Source organism: Poeciliopsis prolifica, unplaced genomic scaffold, assembly GCF_027474105.1.
Source record: "Poeciliopsis prolifica strain line A6 unplaced genomic scaffold, Auburn_PproV2 SCAFFOLD007, whole genome shotgun sequence".
In the NCBI taxonomy this organism is placed as follows: Eukaryota; Metazoa; Chordata; class Actinopteri; order Cyprinodontiformes; family Poeciliidae; genus Poeciliopsis; species Poeciliopsis prolifica.
Genome location: NW_026562382.1, coordinates 15,033,612 through 15,053,530, shown reverse-complemented (window position 1 = coordinate 15,053,530; position 19,919 = coordinate 15,033,612). Strand labels below are relative to the sequence as shown.

At 38.6% G+C, this 19,919-nt stretch overlaps 1 protein-coding gene across 3 annotated transcripts in view; it reads right to left on the bottom strand.

Moving 5' to 3' along the window:
• epha3 (eph receptor A3) overlaps window positions 1–19,618 on the bottom strand; it is a 99,009-nt gene extending 79,391 nt beyond the window's left edge. For all 3 annotated transcript variants that reach the window (XM_055031565.1, XM_055031567.1, XM_055031568.1), the window contains exons 1-3: window positions 19,348–19,618; window positions 10,142–10,206; window positions 1,700–2,360 (exon numbers count right to left, since the gene is read on the bottom strand). In XM_055031565.1, the coding sequence (XP_054887540.1) occupies window positions 1,700–2,360; window positions 10,142–10,206; window positions 19,348–19,441 (820 nt within the window). In that variant the 5' untranslated portion in view covers window positions 19,442–19,618. The remainder of the gene's footprint in view (window positions 1–1,699; window positions 2,361–10,141; window positions 10,207–19,347) is intronic.
• Window positions 19,619–19,919: the final 301 nt, after the last annotated feature.

Genomic DNA, 19,919 nt, shown 5'->3' with positions numbered 1-19,919 from the left:
GTGTTGATGGGAGTGCAACCTATATGTCCATATCATCATTCCATTATGTCTAACAAACTTGTTCTTTTGTTACATTTTTGAAAAAAAAGCCTGAATAACAGAAACAAAAATGCAACAAAAATATGACAGGTTATGTACTTTTTCTAGGTTTTGAAATGCATATTAATTTGATGTGCATTTCATTCCCGGTCTCTTGTTTATTACGTTGTTTTTTTTCTGACTTTATCCAGCCATGCTGACTAAAATTATCCTTGCATCTGGGCGATGAGAAAATGCTTGTCTGGAGTCCAGAGTTCCAGAAAAAGAGCGTCCCCTGGCCCTGACAGCAGGGGCTTGACCTAGTAGACTGCCTTTGATCTTTAATTAACACCGGGCATGTCTCTGGAGAGAAAAGCACTGATGAACAAGGAACCGATTGGGACAAGCTCCAAAAGCCGAGAATGCAAAATGGAATATTCTTTGCCGGGATCCTCAGTGTTGTTTCTGCTTTAAAGCATTGTAGGAAGTTTTTACTGTACTTGCACATCCAGAGACAGACATTGGAAAAACCCCAAGATCAGTAAGATTATGTTCTCTGTCTGAATCTCGTCTTTTGCAGCTTCTAACAAGTTTTCTCTCACAATTGCCCTGTTTTTAGCTCCATTTATCTTCCCATCAACTCTGACCAGTTTCTCTGTCCCACAACAAAACATTGCAACTACCATTCTTCACCCTGAGGATGGTGTAATTAGGGTTCCGTGTGGTTTGTTTCACACTCTACATAGCATTTGGCGTGAATGCCTAAAAAAATATGCTTATATCACTAAACTAGAGAAGACATTAGAGCTATGTGGCTGTGACCTCTACAAGTTTCTTCCAGGTTTCTTGTGTATCCTACATGGACTTTGACAAACTGCAAACAAAGCTTACTTTATGGCTTTCTTTTATACATTGCTTCTTATTAGCACATCTCTGAAGACCGGATTGTGATCCACATCAAATGACAGATGGATATCTGCCTCTGCTCCAGAGTTTTAAACATTTAAAATTGATAAATTACATTCTCCTGCTTCAAATCTACATTGTAGTTTGTGTTGGTCTGTAAGACATTTTTCCAAGGAACTACAACAAGAACCAGTTCCCTTTCAAAACATGTGTGAAGATTGTGCAAGCAGCAGAACAGTCATGATGACCAGACATTGATATACAAATATATTCACATCAATCTCAGTTTAACCTCCTGCCATACTTTCACCCTCACCCACAATCATCACCACAGCTATTTCGTTGTAATCCACTCCAGTCTACTCCCTTTATCGGACCTGTCTTTGCAGTTCTAGCTAAAATCTTCCAAAGATAATGATGTGTCAAAGAAAAGGTTACTACCAAATCACTGCCGGCTGCACCCGCCTGCTGACGCACCTGGATAACACATCGTCTACATATAGAGACATACATGTGTACAGCTGGACAACCTATCCAAAGACACCTCAGGAGCCTTGGATTTGTTTGAAGGTTTTCCAAACAAAGACCAAGTATTTCACATTAAAGCCCTTAAACTGACAGATATGAAGTGTAGAAGTCTTTCCATCAATTTGTGTTTTTGCAGCCTTGGAAAGTACTCAATAAGATCTCAATAAGCCAATATCTCTTCCACATACAGGAAGAGAAGAGACATTGGATATTAAAGTATGCAAAACATTTTTAAAAAGTTTCTTACTTTGGCAAGTGCTGATTCTCTCCTCGTATCCTGGGTTACAGAGACACTTCCCAATAGGGACGAGCCACTCCCCCTCTGTGCTGCAGTACATTCGTGGAGGTTCCTCCTCTTTTGAGAAATTGACACACAAGCCTTTGACCTCAACCAGGGACTGGGAATCCATGGGCACAGTGTCAGGGAAGGAGGCCAAATTCTTCACAGTTTGTGGACACTTTTTAAAGTAAACTCTGACTGAAACTAAAGCCACACAGGCACCCACGTCCTGGAATGCCAGGTAGAAACCTTTCTTGCTCAAAGGGCCCACCTCCCGCACCTCAGTGTTGAGCTTGAGGATGCGATCTCCAAGGTCTGTTTGGGTAAAGCTCTCATCGGCTGCAATGGTGTCAATCTTCTGAAACTGATGCTCCCTGAAGTGGCTCCCCTGGTCATCGTCTGTCTCCAGGTAGAGGAGGTTAAAGGTCTCCTTACATGTGCCAAGGACCAGTGGGATGGAGTTGCAGTCCCGCAGGGTGAACTTCAGCTCCACGTAGATCTTCTGCGCCGACTGGCGAGGGATCCAGTTGGTGCGAAGCCAGTTGTTCTGGCTGTACTCTATCACGTTGCAGACCTGGAAGGTCCTGATGGGGGTGTAGTGCTCGTCCACGCCGCTGATCTCCTCCCACTGCAACAAACGAAAAGAGGGAGGGGTCGAAAGGAGAAGCAGAGGGAAGCAGGAAGGAATAAAAGAACAGGAATACAGCGAATAAAGAAAGTAGTGAGAAAATTAGGAAGTGAAAATGGGAGTAAAGAAGGTGAAAAGAGAAGAAAATAGAGGCAAAGAGATTCATATAATGTTGAAGACAATTAGGGGTTTAGAATTAGAGGAAAAAAGAGGGAAGGAGGGGAGATAGAGAGAAAAATAGTTATCTCCACCCTGTAACCATTTAATGATGAATTATTTAGATCCAGTTTCATTCTTTCTGAATACTAAACATCTAATAAACACTTAAGGGTGAAAAATATCACACTACCAGATCTTTTGTAAATGATTCAAATTAATTAAAAGCAAACTTGCTGCCATAGCCAATTTTTCTCTATTAGGATGCTGTGAAAATATCTCTAAGATAAGCCATGAAGTGTGATGTTTCCATCTCAGTTGCTCTAAATTTGTGTGAAGCTGCATAAGTAATATCAAATATTAACAAAAATCTCATAGTGTTTTTTTCACCCTTACACTAACATGATCTCTTTAATTTCTCTAATAGTGAGGAGTTTCAAGCTGTAGTCTTTGTTATTTGCATCACAGAACTACTTCTACTTAAAAAAGAAAACGTGCTGAATCCACTAAAAGAAACAAAAAGAAGCTACGAGGTATAGACAGATGTGAGTGTATACCAGGAACGTTCGTGTCTATCTTACATTTTCCCTCCACTGGGAGAAAGCAAAGAGAGGAGAGGAGAAAAAGAGAGCTGGGTCATTCCTTTTGAATTCAACACAGCGGGAAGACTCATTGATCATGCTCTTCGGCTTTGCTGTCCAGGCAAATCAACATTGAGTCACAGCAATGAGGGATGGACACCTGTAACAGTGGGCTTATAATGGTTAAGATGAGATAACGGGTGTAAATGAGGAAATGGTTTTTCTTTTTAGTAAAATTTTAATAGAAATTTGCCTAAATTATAAGTCATTTTGTTGTATTCAGATATGAAAGAGTTCATTAATTCATGAAGACTTGAAAAATTATTAGTACCGATGTAACTTTTTCACATTTTGGTGCATTTAAGATTCTATGCAATAGACCAACATAAAGAGAAACTATTCTTATGCATTAACAATTCAGAACTGTACTGTCCCTCTCAATCATGATGTAAAACTCCATTCCACATGCATCTATGGCTGCATGTGTTTTGGGGGTAAAGTCTGATATTTCTGTCCATTCTTATTAGAAAAGTATTACAAGTAACTGGATTCTACCTCCATTCTACCCATTCTACCTCAACTCTGTGCCTACATTTACACAATTTCAAATGTAAATCTTGCTGTATACTTACTGTGCATGTTCCCTAAATTTAGCTTGATCAAATGTTACATCAACTCTGAGCATTCATATCCATATTGAGATTAAAATACATACGCAAGGACTCTATTTCATAATTATGCAACCTCTGAAATCTATTGGTTAGACTGGACTAACGGTGTTCAGAGTAAAGAGGGCAAAATAAAAAAATTACAAAACTGTCTATGTTAAAACAAACAAAAAAAAAAAATCATTGAAGACTTTGCATCCTTTTTCTTTGCACTTCGTGGTTGAACGTTGTGTTGGTCATGTCTCATAAAATCACAGTAAAATACACAGAGGCTTTTCAGGCCAAATAAAAAAAAATTAAGGGGTATGAATTTTTTTGGAAGGCACCGTAGACAAAAGTAAAAGCCTTAAAAAGTAAAAGCAGAAGTAGTAAAAGAGAGGGACATAATTAAAGGAAATGTCAGAGGGAGAGATTTCGTTTGTGTTTAGTCTCTCCCGTCATGGTTCCTTTGGCATCGCCTCATTCATCTCAGAGCAGTGAACGGTCCCTGAAGCTCTTGCAATAACAGGGAAATGATGGGAGAATTCAAAGGAGTTAAATATAGAGGTGAAACTAAAGTTAACATTTCACCTGACTGTACTCACAGGTTTAAATGCTCAGCTATAAATACAAGCACAAAATGATGTGATGACAAGCCAAAAAGGGTTGCTGACAGACTTTAACAGAGCAGAAACCAAAAGGAGGACTAGCTTTGTCACAGTGATTACTGACTGCTGACATTGTGTTTGATAAGAAAATCTACTTGTTTGAACACACTGACAAATGTGCATGCTTAAATGTGTTTTTCCATTATCATTAAAGATTTTGGTGTTCGTTTGCATTTTTAGGTCAACTTATATTGATGATTTTTTTTTTTTTACAGAGCAGCAGGTTCCCAATTTTTCCAGCAATTCACAAAAATATGTTTACTATGTCAACAAGATAGTGGTACTAAGTGAACAATATACTAATTAAACTTTAAACAAGAGTCTGGATATTTAAATATTTTATTATTTACAACTGAATTTTTCATTTATTTTAACTCTAATTTTATGTGTTGAAGTTAAATTTGTGAATAACTTGTTCCAGATGCATGTCACCCCTGTTAAAACATGTTGGTTCTGATTCATGAATCACTTTGTGTAGCATACAAACTTGAGTCTACATATTCACTAGTATTGAAGATAACTATTTTAATATTCATAAATATTGCAAAACCTGGCTTTAAATAGATTATCACCAATTATGGTGATTTAACAAATCAATGTTTCATTTGAAGGAAGTCATGGCTGTCCTATCTGGTAATTTTGATAAAAATCAAAGAGGTTCCAAGATGAATGCATGAATCAAAGCATAACTTCTTCCTTAGAGCTTCAATAGACTATTACTGAGTTTGAGATTTTACAATTTACAAACACGATAAAATTAGTTTGAAACTGCCTCCACAAAACAGAAAGATTCACGATGAGTTAAATTTGACCACAACTTTGAGGTAATTATCTTGTTCTGCTGCATTCAGAGCATCTGTTTTTCTGTTTGAAATGCTCCCTGGATTTTCTACTCTGACTTCCTCTGCATGTGTGCATTTGTAAAACATCACAACTGTGTGCTGACTCTAGAGCTCAGACCTCAAGACCACATAAAGGACTTCATTTTGACAGCATACTCTTACATTTCACTTCACTCTGCATGTCTTCATGCATCAGTCCCACATTTTAAGACAGTCTACATCTCAATATGTTTATTGTGAACTATCCAAGCGAGTTCAGACTGAGACATGTATTTCTTTAGATAGGCCTATTCTGATTCAGAAAGACACAAATGATAACACAGATAACACGGATAACACAGTAGGTGTTATCCGTTGCAGGTAATATATAAGGTTTGAATTTAAAACTAAATACCCGCTTTAAACATGTGTCAACCTCTTACTGAGACGATGAAACTTTTGGACAGTTCCAGGTAGAGGAAATAGCAAGATTATCCATCTTTCCAAACATTATTAGTTTTATTTTATACATCTTTAATATTTTTTAGAAAACTAAAGGTGGATTATTTGCTAATCAGGAAAAAGAAAGCCATCACCTTATACTTCTTCAGCACAACTCTCCTCCTCGTTGTACTCTAATTGATATATAACAACATAGTGACCCTACACTAGTCTGTTTGACCTCTGACCCTGACCCTTAACGGTCGCAGCTGAGGCACAGGTTGGTGTGATGCTGCCCTGGGTTCTCTGATCTGTGCTGTAGGTGAAGGCAAAACGGACAGTAATGAAATGTGGTAACTTGAGCTGATCAACACATAGCTATGGCGACAGGACCTCCTCAAAAGCACCTAGTCAGCACTCTAATTCACCTAGTTCAAAGATGTTAGGGCCTTTGGTAGTTAAAGGGGGGCTATATAGGGTGACAAAGCACTTAGATGTAACAGTGACTGACAGATTTTGGAGAAAGTAAAATAGATCCACACCTGCCAGGAGTATAAAACACATTTTTTTCAGAATTAACTTCATCATTGAAGAATATTCCACATTGGTGCGTTCAGATCTGAGTTAAGAATGTATTTTGATCAAATTGGCCGTGAACCAGCTTAGTGTTGGGTTTGAGGATGATCTGACGAAGGGTGTTCTTTTTATGGCTTAGGGTTATAAAAGAGCTTGAGTCATGCATGCATTTGGCATCTCCATCAAAGACACGGCCTTGGCCTGAATGCAAGATTTGTGCAATCATATATGATATCACTAGTTCAGAAAACATAACCTGATGTGCCAGATGGTCTGCTTCATGGAACCATCTGGAAAGTTCTTCTGGAGTTTTAACTATGCTCAGAAAAAAAACATAATTGTAATCATTAGTAAAACAAACAATGTTGCATGAGTAAAGTATTGACTGATGATATTGCTAGTGAGGACTGCTCTTAAAAGCTGAATTACCTATGACAGGTCTGCACCTAAAAACAACAACCGGGCAACTGCGTGGCTATTTCATCAGCCGAGCCTCGAGATGAGTGGATGACTCTTAATTTGGTGAGCCTAGTTAATGCTTTTAGAAATATTAAAAAAAAATTGCTATGGGATGCAAAATTTATCGGAGTTCTCTAAAAGTTTGTGTTAAAACAGTTTTTGAAATATTAATATAAGTGCTATCATTCTGAAACATATGGATTATCATTTTTATTTTTGTAGATTGACTATTTTCCAAAGCCAACTCATCTCTTTACTTTAGCAATAATGATAATAAAATGAAAATAAATATTGACTTTCAAAAGCCCAGAGTTCTAAATATTGAATCAACAGCAGCGGCCCAGCCCAGATCGGCTCTTTTCTTTTGAATCTAAGATATTGAACACATAAGAAAATAAACTTTCTGACTTGTGACTCAATGCAAGAAAATTATGAAAACAATGTGAATCCCTGGTGTAATACTTTCCTTGTCATGTCTTGTCAAGCGAAGCTCCTCAAATGTACAAACACATTTCCATACCGCACTGCATGTGTGAAAGCAGCTACCTAAACTTGCTTCAAACAAATTAATGTTGGTAGCCATGAATGATGATTTGACATACTGCAGCAATAAGCCAAGTTCCTGGCAAAGACAGCCACGTTGTATCCCCCGTTGCTTTGAAGACTGTACTTCACTTTGTATGTACCCATTAATTCTATTCTGCATGCAGAGCCGGTGTCTGGGGTCTTGGTTTGTTGCTGAAGAATGCTTTCAAAGCATGCGAGAATGTAATCTTTAACAGTCTTTAGTGATGGGTTAAGCCCCCCGGACACTGCAAAGCAATCAGCCTGCCTCCCAGACAGATAACAGTATATCTGGATCAAACACACTCAAACACACAGACGCACAGCCATCAGTCCATTCGGTGGCTCCCGAGTGAACATCCTGGGGAGGCTAAGCTCTTAATTTGTTCTGACCAGAGCACGTTGCGTCTCCGTAGGCCAATAGTTGAAGCTTCTCTATCAGTGTGAATGAGTTTGTATCTGCGTGTATATGCGAGGGAGGTAGAAAGGGTTCTCCGCTGTAGCCACACATTTGGAGAAATCATTTCTGAGCAGCGGTCTCCGAGGGGCATGCTGCTTATCAGAGCGAAGTCAGTGGATGACGTGAGTAATTACAGATGATTCACCTTGAGGACCTGATCATCAGCAATATTTATCTGTGTCTGTGTCTCTGACTTTCCCCCCTCTGAGCTTTTCCTGCTTTCTTCACAGCCTTCCGTTCACCCTCCTTACTCATCTTTTTCATCTCCCTGTCACTCATTTCTCTTCCAGTCTCAAAAATGAAGGTTCTCCGGTCAGACGAGACAGGCAGCATCATCCTGTGGGAAGTCTTTCTCACGAAAGAAGAATGGGTTTTACTCAAATAAGATGAAAACTGAACTTTTTATTCAACATACAAAGTGCTATGTAAGATGGAAAACTCACATTGGACATCTCCCTCAACACATATCTAGTGATATATCACAACAGAGGCAAATACTTTACAACATAAGCCTGATTATTGCCAACATTTATCTGTCTACATCTCTGTCATTTACTCCTTCTCTCATTTTCAACACCCCTCCATCTATTCTTTCTCCTCATCTTTTCAACCCTTAGCTAATTCCCTGCTCATTCTGCTTGGAAAGGTTCTCTGTAGGGAAGCACACCAACGGTCATTCTCACAGCACTTTTACAAGTTGAATAACCACAAACTTGTTATCAAAACTAGTTCAAAGAAGAAAATGTGAAATAAAACGGACATTTCTCTGCAAACTGCATAACCTTTGTCGCACATTCCAATGGCCAGGGCTGTATCACGTACCCGTATCAGTGCTCATTTTCCTAGTTGCTCTCACGCAAATAACTTTAGCCAGCACATCCATCTCTTCCCTCAGTTAGTCGCACAGTTGCAATTGTGTAGTCTGCAATCGTCTGTAGACCAAATGGATTTTAAAGTGCATGCAGTTTTTTCTGTGATTCTTATTTTTTATTTTTTTCATTGCGGTTGATCCTCTTTGGAGAAGCTCGGCATACTCCGACAGTGCCAGCGCTGTATACGGCCGAAGGAAACTAGGTTTGGCAGTCCAATGGAACAAATGACGGGATTACCTTAAGCTACTGCCAAAGAGTAATTCTAACACTTAATAAAGGAAAAACAGGGAATTGTGTATGTGTGTGTGTGAGAGAGAGGGGGAAAGTTTGTGTGAGTCTGTGTGAGAGAGAGTAAAAGAGAAGTGGGGGTGGTGGGTGACAGGAGGCCAGCCCAGAGGCGCAGGAGTCTAACTAGTTAGACAAATAAACACTGAACAAGAGCCCACTGGAGGGCTTTGGTGGAGAAAGACAGACTCGCAGATGATAGAGGCTGCATTTTCTTTTATATTTCACAGCTTTTTCCTATATCTTCTTTACATGGAGTGTTGCACTATTTACAAAAATGTGATGTGTTTTGAATTTAGTAGGAAAAAAGGACAGTTCAAGATTTTTCAACATATGTCCGAGCTGCAGAATGAGCAATATGCTATGTAAACTGTATTTTACTCTCATTCATACATCGGTTTCATGATTGTAAACCAGAACTCAAATTTTTAAAGGGTGACAATGCATGGAATTTTTTTTTGAACCACACAGAATTCAAAAAAATCTTCAAGAAAATAAGATTGTGATTACTATTTTGTGGATGTTGCAATTAAATAAATTAAATTATTTTACATTTTACATTTTATCTCTTCTCCTAATTGATTAGGAGTACCTTACATTGGTTTCCAGATATTTTTTTTAAATGATTTTATAAGAATAATCAATACTCGTTCAATTCACAATAAAAAAAACATACTTTTTATTCTATGGTAAAACCTTGTGAACAATAACATTTGTTTTAAATTATGTGCTAAACCTTTTCCTACAAATGCAAATGTGGTGAAAAAAAAACGTTTGATATCAAAATAGAAAATGCTGTGATTTGAAGTAACTCAAATAATGTCCAACAAATGAGACTGCTAAGTTTGCATGCATTATATAAACACCATCAATGTTGTTCTTGTGATATTTTCTTAGAGGTAGTCATTTTATATCTCTTAAAAGGATCATCTAGGGCCAACAATCTGAAGCCCGTTGATTCTTTAATTTCTTTTTAAACACACAAATATTCAAATGTTCAAACAAGAGCACATGAATGCCGTACAGTTTCCCTTAAGTATCTCAAACATATGGCACACTGAATACTTAACCTTTGACCTGCAAGATGAAAAACAGGCAAAAACGTCTGAGAGAGTGGGTTAATCTACACTTGATTCTGTTTTCCAATAAGAGGATCAATGGAGACTAAACATCATGATTTTTGTGGTTTAAGTCTTCATGCAGTTCAGGCATGATTAAAGTGGTGAAGGTAAAAGACGTAAAGATACTCACCCCATGTGACGGGTAGGAAATCCATCCTAGCTCCCCTTGGCTTGCTTTGGAGTCTAACAGGTTAACTGTGGTAGGAGAGAAAAGGAAAAACAGACAGCATATGAGTGACCAGTTCTTGTTAGCCCCAATTAGCCTTCATTTAATCCCAAAGGAGAAATCTCCAACCTCAAGGACTGATTATTTACTCAGCTGCCACACACTGTGACTCACACGATGGCATTAAATGGCTCCATGGCTAACTTCGTGAAGATAGTGATTCAAATAAAGACTCTTTGTTTCTGTTTTAAGCCTTTACTGTTATTAAGACAGTATAATGCTGTGGAATATTTTGTTTTCAGGAGCAAGAGGCTGATTGAACAGAGTTGACTGGAAGAAGTTGAGTCAATTCAAGCCAACATCTGAAAATAGAAAGATGATAGGATGAGATCAAAACTGAACTTTTTGACTTACATGCATGATGGTCTAAGATTTTTTCAACACATTATCCCCACGGGAAAAAAACCCCAACACAAAACATGGTGTTGGCAGCATCATGATGTGGGGATGCAAGAACAAGTATGCTGGTCAAATACAATGGTTTAATACAATGACTGGGTCTAAATCTGTTTTAAGACATTAAATTGTAATAATGTAAAAAATGATGTGTATAAATTATGAAAAATTGGAACTTGTAATTTCATTATTTGAGTGAACTGCAATATAAACTTGATCAGGATATTAAAAGTTTCTAAATGGATATGCGAGTGCTAAAAGTTGACTTTCACAGTAATAGAAGGAGCAAACCTCTTATCCATGTGAAAGGGAGAACCCAATGCTTCAAACCCGCAGAATGTTTCAGGATACTGACAGAGATGCTGAGATGTTAAGATTGTTTAAGCTTATATTTAGTAACTATTAGGTTCTAGGTTAATGATCTTGACTGTTTGATTGTAAGCCTTGGTAATAGGTTTACATGAAAGAATTAAATCATGCATCTCTTAGCATAAGACTTTGAAAATTTAGCATCACTCCTCAGACATTCTTCTGCCTCTGTGGAGTTTAAGCCTATGAATATGTTTTACAACTAAAATAACCCTCCTTTTTCCATTTAAGGCAATTGCTGGATTTTAGTTTGTATTAGCTGAATATGTTTTCTCAACTGTGAAAGAGGTTTATATTGCCTGGAAAACTACAAACACCCTGCATAAGACACAGATAAACACAGAAAGCATATCTTTCCTTGCAGGTATTGTGAAGGTGGTGAACAAAAAATACAGCCAGGATTTAAAGAAGCCGAGAGACAAGCTTAGTTTCAAAGAGTCATGCTTTTGACCCATTCAAGCACCAGCCTACCTTGCTGCACACTCATTCATGGTGACAGAAGTGTAACCAGGTAAAGCAAAAGTGCTTCAAATCAAAATTTAAATGCAATCACCACTTTCAGAGGTTGTCCAAAATTCCATTGGCCACACTATGACCAAAATATGAATCCATTTAGAAAGAATGGAAATGTAGCCTGCATGTGTGTGTGTGTGTGTGTGTGTGTGGTGTGTGTGTGTGTGTATGTGTCTGTGTGCTCAAGAAGCTGCTCTTTTTTTCAAAAAGGCATTCAACAGCAGATAGAGTAAATCCATGTCTAATAGAGGAAAAATGACATGGGACAAATAAGACAAGGAGCTCAATGGTGCTGTGATGGAAGCTGGGACACTGGAAAACAGTTTTCTGTGGTAAGTTGATGTCATAACCTTGTCAGTGGAGCAGAGAATCAGAGTTTTATTTTATTTTCTTAATTCTCCAGCGCTGATAGAAATTCTATGACCAGCAGTGCAGGTAAATAGTACTATTGGAAAGTGTCGTTCCTGCTGATGGATATGTTGAACAAATTACCTCTGACATACAATGTATTCCTTGAGCTCTGAATTGAATTGGAGCATTTTTTTTGCTGTTGTATTCTCGCAGAGTGAAAGATTGCTATTGAAGCAGGCTGTCAGTATAGATCACGCAGAAAGAAGGATATTGAGACGGCTTATTTGCTTAACATAAACTTGACTTCGGTAGGCAAACTGTCACTAGCAGAAACACAAACTTGAGATACAAATCAAACATCCAAGTGTTGGACCTCCAGCCATGAAGGAAAATTAATCCCACAATGCACTGCATCAACCCACTTTGAGATTCAACAGGAAGAGGAGGAGTTTTAGGAAGGAAACTGTGCGGGGTCGAGGTCTATGGTACACCTTTGGAAAGGTTGATGTAATGCATCCGTTGCCAGGTAAAAGCCACAGATCACCGCTTGATGCTGCTTTACCATTGCTGGAGAGCCATGCCAGTCTGATGCTGATCTGAAAGCGCCAGGTTGTGAATCGGTAGTACAACATGCTGCAGCTGCTGGCCGATATTTTTCAACATTTATTTAAAAAAAGTTTCCTCATTTGTTCAGAAGCACAACTGAGAACCTCATCTGAATTTGCAAGTGTCATGCAGAAGGCAGAACTCTAAGCTGTAACTCAGTTTGCCAATTTTTGGTTGAGAAAATGCTCATTAGTTTAATGTTTTTATTAGTGAGCTAAAAGACTTTCCAAAGCAGGTTTTTTTTCTTCTAAAGCCACAAAAAATCACAAAGCAAAGCAAAAGAAATCCCTGAAAGGTTACTCTTCCCACAAACTTGACTCATCTCTATAGTTCATTTCCTTCCAAAAGCAAAGCGATTTAGATCCAAGCACGTACAAACAAGTAATGTGCACACACCCATAGCAGAGTGAAGCAGCAGTGCAACTAGACCTTACAGCTGTGACCTCAAGCACTGCAAACACACACTCCCTGGATCCTCCTGGTAAAACTAGCATTCTGGATCCAGTGATGATTTTTTTCCAAATGTCATCCCAGGATAGCTGACAACAATCTAATATGTACTAATATAACAATTTTCCTTAGAAATATCCGCAGATGTGGCAACAAAGGAGTTCAAAAAGGAAGAGACAAACAGAGACTTATTATTTACTTCTGGTTTTTCAAAGCTTCTAAGTCGAGCCACAGCAATGCAGCAGCACTCAAGCAGTTGAGTGGCAGAATACACATTACTATTAGAGTCTAATGAAGCTATCTGTTCATGTCAGATAATAGCAGCTCTGCAGCCAGGCCCATTGCTTCCAATTTACATTTCTCAACAAGCCAAGCCCACATCTCAAATTGAGCTGAGCGAAGGAATTTGAGTGCAGAAAATTAGACAGCTCTCATATCGCAGGAAGAGAAAAAAAGGGCCCTTCAGCTGCACTTCGCTTGAGGAATCAGCACCGATGCACATACAAATAAACGCAAATAAATTTCCCCATCAAGGAAACAATGGGAATACACAAGTAGAGATGCACAGATACCAGCTACAAAAATACAATAAATATACACATAAATAGATAAAATGATGCACACAGCTTCATTGTTGTTGTGTTTTGTGGGTGTGTCCTTTGTTCCTGTGTCAGTCAGTTAGTCTTTGTTCAACAAAAATTAATGAAAGTGAGATATTTCTCATGTTGTTTGATTTACTTAAATGTCTGAGTCAAATGACAAAGTTGAAAGGATTTAAATATCAATATATATTTTATGAGGTGAATTTGAATGGAAACACTCAGATTTTATAAATTTTTCTCACTCAAAATTCTGTATTTGAAGCTCTTTTCTGGTCGTACAAATCTTGCTGGAAATAATAAATGCACTCACTATCCATCCACCTTCATGAGGGATGGCATGGAGGCAATCAACTCGCGGCTCTGATGTGACGTTAAGGAAGCCCAGGTTGTTTTAATAGTGGTTTTCAACTCCTCTCAATTTCTCTGTATTGCTGGTTCTGATATCTCTTATCTTCCTCTTCCCAAAACTTGACAGATTATGGGTTTTGGTGAAGTTCATTCAGGTTTTCTGGCCTTTCAAATAAAGCTTTGCCTAAGTTCCTCAAGCAGATGTCTGAACTTTGACAGTGCCATCACGTGTCAAGTCCTTCTTAAAAATAAACATCTGAAAGTTTGTCAGCAAAGGTACTCTTGAAATGTTTCAAAATGTTCTGGTTGGTAGCTGAGCTTACTTTGGACTTGATACAAAACTATGAACCAACAAAGTAGATTATGTTCCTCCACAAATAATTATTAACTTCACAACTCTTCATTGGGTGTGCTTCAAATCTTTTTAAGTTTGATTATCCCTGCCCCTTGTGCACATTTTCTACTCTACTTCTTTCCTCTATTTAACTTTTTATTGATGTGTTTTGATGCAGCAACCTGTGATCCTGTAGGTATAACTCTCAAGTCAGTGGTCTTCTGTATGATTGTGCAGACCAAAATTTATTTTTAAAAATTATGTCATTATTATTTTTCTTATATACTATTACTGTTTTCCTAATAAACAAGATTTTTGGGCATTGTCACATTTGAGCCATTGTCAAATTTAAACACACCACTGTCAAACACATGAGTTTCCCTGCTTGAATTTGGTAATAAACATTGAGAAATATTCAAATACATCAAAATGTACAAGTAAATATGTGTGTATATTGTTACCATTGGCAATCAGGTACTAGATAAAGTTCAAAATTTATAAGGTACATATTGTATGTTCTTGTATGCAGTTGTGCCCAGAGCTACATGTGCATAAATTTCGCCACAAGTTTTCTGCTATGATTGTGCATGAACCCTCAAACTAACACAAAATTAGACTGTACACAAAGATTTGCTGACAGTCTTTGCGCTCTCTCTCTTTCACACACACACACATAGATCCACAGAGTCAGTTAGCAAGCTAACGTCAGCCAAGAATATGGCCCCTGCCCCATCAGGGAATGCTTCTAAACGGGAGTATTAATAGCAAACTCAGCCAGCCTGTCTGAGAGGGCGCAAAACATCAGAGGTGGAAACAGGTGAATCAATATATAAAAAGCAAACCAAGACCACTGTCTAAAAACCCACAGTGTGTAAGCTGAACCTGACAAATGGAGGCGGTCAATGACACTAGATATATGATGATTGTGAATGCTGTATAATCACATATCTGGTATTGCCCGGCGTAGCATATGTTGAGCAGGGAAGCGCAGGCACGTAAAGGGGGAGAGGGAGAGCTCATTTTGATGTTCTCATAATTTAGAGCTGCTGATTTTTCCAGCACACATTTTAATTTGAGCTTCCCCTGCAACTAGTGCACAGCTGATGAACATGCAGAGGCAGACTAAGGGCATCAAGATGTTGATCAGGCGCATAGATTGGAATAGATTAGAATAGAATAGAACAGAATAGAATGTTTCTGTGTAGGATGTGAGGGCTGGCAGGCCGCACTGCAGGCAGAGCAAGGCGACTTGTGTCTGTGTTAAAGGGTGAAGTGTTCACCTCCCATTATGAATTATTCAAGAGCAAAGTCGCTCTGTCTGATGTTGTTGCTACTTGCCCAGCCCCTCTGTCCCCATTCTTTCTTTATTTCATATTCTTTCCATCTTTCTCTCTCTCTCTCTTTCTTTCTTTGATCCCATCTGTTTTCACACTTTATGCCTTATATTTTTTGGCCTTACTGTGAAAACAAAACCACTAGCACTGACATAAGTATGTTCCTCTGCATACTGTGTACAGCATGGGGACATGCAGTTTCTACATAATCGTTAAGTTTCACTCTGATGTTAAGCTGACGTTGCCAGTCTTCCTCATTTGGTGAGCACACACAGTGGCTTACAGCACACACAGAGAAGCTGGAATTTATTTATTTATTTATTTATTTATTTATTTATTTATTTATTTATTTATTTATTTATATTATTAGCCTATTATTATTATTTTGTGAGTGCACTAAAATTTCCTGCAGTTCTGAAAGGTACCATAGCTCACAAACGTTCACGCGTCCCAGAGGGACCGCAGCTCTGGGCTCTTCGGGGCGAGCAGCTAAAAATACCCGCGGCCTCCAGGCGTCCCGCAGCGGGCCTGTACCTCACACCACCTGAGAGGACAAGCTGCGCCAATTCACAACTTTTTCTTTTTTTGTTTCTTCTTCCATCAGTGATGAAAGAAAGAACCGCGACAATCAAACGTGGCCTACAACTTGCATTGTTGAAAAATAGATAAATAGATATCACCTTACAACTACGTCGAAAGGTTTCAAGGAGATCGTCGTGACCTACTAAAGGCCACACGAGTCCATGAAACAAACCAAAAAATAAAAAAAAATAAAGAAAGAAAAAGTAAAAAGCGGTCGAGCCAAAGCGGGACATGGGGAACGAAATTAGAAAAAAAAAACTTACATTTTCTCTCAAGGAGGAAGAACTAAATAAATAGAAAAGGTTTCATTATCGTTTGCTTAATCTGTGATTACATGTGGCTTCCTGCATAAACATGTGTATTTCATTTGGAAGTAATACTGCAACACTTCGTAAAATCTGTAAAAAAAAAAAAAGGCATTTTCTAAAAAAAAGAAAAGGTCCATCCCTTCTAGACCTTTTGTTTTTATTTTTATTATTCTCTACCAGCTAAATTGCTCAGTAACTGAGAGATCGCGGAATATTGCTGTATAACAGGCATATTTAAATGAATATCCAATCTACTGCAGGCAGGATATGTAATTACCAGCGCGATGACTAAACACTAACTGCCCAAATATAAAAATAAACAAAAGCACCTCCTCACAGAGGCACACGAAACAATAGAAAAGGAGAAAAAAAACTTTCTTTTGTGATATGGCAAAAGTGAAATTTTAGAATTTCTTCATCATATTATTCAAAGTATTCATAAACAAGGTTTATATTTACTAACATAATTATGTTTTTTAATTTGCAACACTTTCCACCTCTATCTTACATGGACGCAGCCATAAGTAAGGTGAAGCAGCTTGTAGTGGTTTTGTTGTGACTTTGGACCATGAGTTTGGTTACTCATAATGTTAAGTCAATGCTGATCGTGTGCTTTATGAATCAGTGGCATGCGTTCATCACCTCTGCTGCGTGTTTTTGATCGCTGGGCAGTGGCCAGATCCGTCGTAATGATGGACGCTGTTTTACATTTTGCACTTTCACTGTCGTGAGCTGCTTTTCGTGTTGAAAATATGTTTTCACCCAAACCATCAGCTCCTGATGTCTGCGTGTATTTCTGTAAGGACGCAGCAGCTCCACGCTGACTCGCCCTGGCAGATTTATGAGATAGAAAACTCTGTTAATTGACGTAATTGCCTAATTTCTGGCATGTTGTGCTTTTAACTCTCCACACTCTGAAGGAGTTGGCTTTGATGCGTTTATGTGTATGCGGTTTTTTCCACGAATACCGAATGCTAAAAGTGTCTTCTCAGGAAAAAATAAATATATAACACACACACACACACACACCCCTCCCCCCACACACACACACACCCACACACACACACACACACACACGCCCTCCACTGTGATATATTGTTCTTATATTTTGTGGAGTGTTAACTCAGTTTCACTAACGTCAATACATCTCATGAACACATTTCAGTACTGATATCTTGCGCCATTGAACAAAGTTCCTCGCGGAGTCTGAGCTGTTTGCTGTAGGTCTGCACAAGCGTTTGGTTTTTATTCCATTTTGTCACGCAGCATATTCTCCTAACTCACGCCGTCAAGGAGCGACCATAAATTACATCTAATGCTCTCTCCTCTCCTGCACTGCTTCATACAAACGAACCAGAGTCCGATCGCCCCTGACTCTCTTTTGTATTTTCTAAAAAAAAAAAAAAAAAAAAAAAAAAAAAAAAGTTTTATGACATTTCAAAGCGTTCAAAACCAAAATCAGTTTCGGCGAGATGTATCTGTCTTACAGACTAACCTCGGACTTCACAGGGAGACTTTGCCCAACTCTTGAAAAGTACATTTTCAAGTTCACTCACTTCACAGTGATCTCAAATAGGGAGACCACTGCGTGGCCTCAAACTGGAGTTTTCAGAGAGCGACAGAAAAATAAAACATCATTTGTGAATCTCTCTAGATATGACTCGTATATCTGATACATTTGCTTTTTTTTGTCTTTGATCAACCACTTTCCTATAAAAAGTTGAAACTATCTGCACTCATTTGAGACAACATTGAGTTAACTAAACAAAGCGGTATAAATACAGTGCATAATTACAGTATTTAAAAACTCTTAACCAACTATTATACGTTGTCCTGCTAAGATTGCTTTCCGACTTTAAAAGTGCTGCGAGATGAGCATCTTCAATAGTTGTCTGACTTTAGCTTCTCTGCTCGGCACAGATAGACATCGGACCAAAATATAGCATTTTTGAGAATATACACTGTTTTAAGAATTTTATAAAGCTTGCCAATATAGTAAAAAATCAGCAATTGACCGTTTTCAAAGTCTTTATTTTTGCTTATGAGCGTCGTTTTTCAGACATGGGGATGAGACAGTGCAGACTTATAGGACCCGTCTCATAACGGGCGATAAACTTTCACAGGGACAACTGAGCATTAACGAGTTTGATGAGAAGGTAAAATCCATGTGAAAATTTTAATTGTTGCAAAGCCTTTTAGCTGTTATAATGTATATGTTCACAGTGGCTTGCAAGTATATTTTGGGATCAAAATATGCGTTTTTTTGTCTTTTTTTTTTTTTTTTAAGAACAATCCTGTGCGTTTTTACGCACACTGCGACTGTGCTCATCCTCTGCTTACTGTCCGAAAATGAAGTTCGGCTCACAGTTACCCTGTAACTGGGGCGTTTACCCCAAATGGATTAGTGGGTAGGCAGTAACCGACAGTTAGACACGAAGAGTTCCCTTGTATCTCCGTAACAACTCCCAGAGGTGCGCATTGTGAGCTTTTTCAAAAACTGACCTTCAATTCATGTCGATTTAAATCGACATGAATTGTTATTAGTTTTGAGACTAATAACAGTCTCAAAACTGCCTTTCACGCCCCCTGGTCGAGATCTATGTTCAGTTTGAACGTCCGTACACAGTTTGCGAGTTAAATGACGTCTCGTGTCTGTTGATGCCACACTGTCACATCCGTGCGCTTTGGATCATCTTCCTATTGTTGTCGCAGTTATTTGAACAGTGATCCGCGACGGGCGCATGGCATGCTGAGATCAGTGCCGAGGGAAGCGCACCATTTAAACACACACACAACACACACTCTCTCTCTCTTCCTCTCTCTCTCTCTCTCTCACACACACACACACGCACACACAGACTGACTGACAGAGTAGCGAGCGCTCACGTTGATTCAAATGTCCGCAGAGTTGCCTTACCTTCATTGGGGGGGTAGATGATGAAGAAAGCAGGGACAACGCAGGACATTAGAAGGTGTAAAATGAAAAGAAGTGATCGCGGATTGCAATCCATGGCGGCGGATCAGAGGTACAGAACTCCATGAAGCCACTGACTGGTCTGGGAACGTCTTCTCTCCACTCAGCTTTCCCCCCTCTCTCCTGCTCCGGCTCCCTTCAGCAAGAGCAGTTTTCCGCTGGGTCCTACAGAGTCAAACCGACAGCAAAACACAGCGCTCAAGTTCATCACAGGTCAAGCAGAAACTGAAGTCGAGAAGGAACGTTTTTTAGTTCTTGGTTTTATTTTACATTTTACCTTCATTTTGCATATTATGTTTTTTTTTTAAATGTTTGAATCGACCTAATAAGAAATACAACCTGGGATTCAGAGACTAGCTAAAAAAAATTGGAGTGACATTGGGATTGCATGATGCTGTTTTCTTTTACTGTAGCATCAATTTGGTGAGATTAGTGAAATGTTTAGTAATTCTAACTATGCATTTATGTTATATTATAGCTTCATGAGGTTAAGAAGGTTAATGCACAGCTAATGT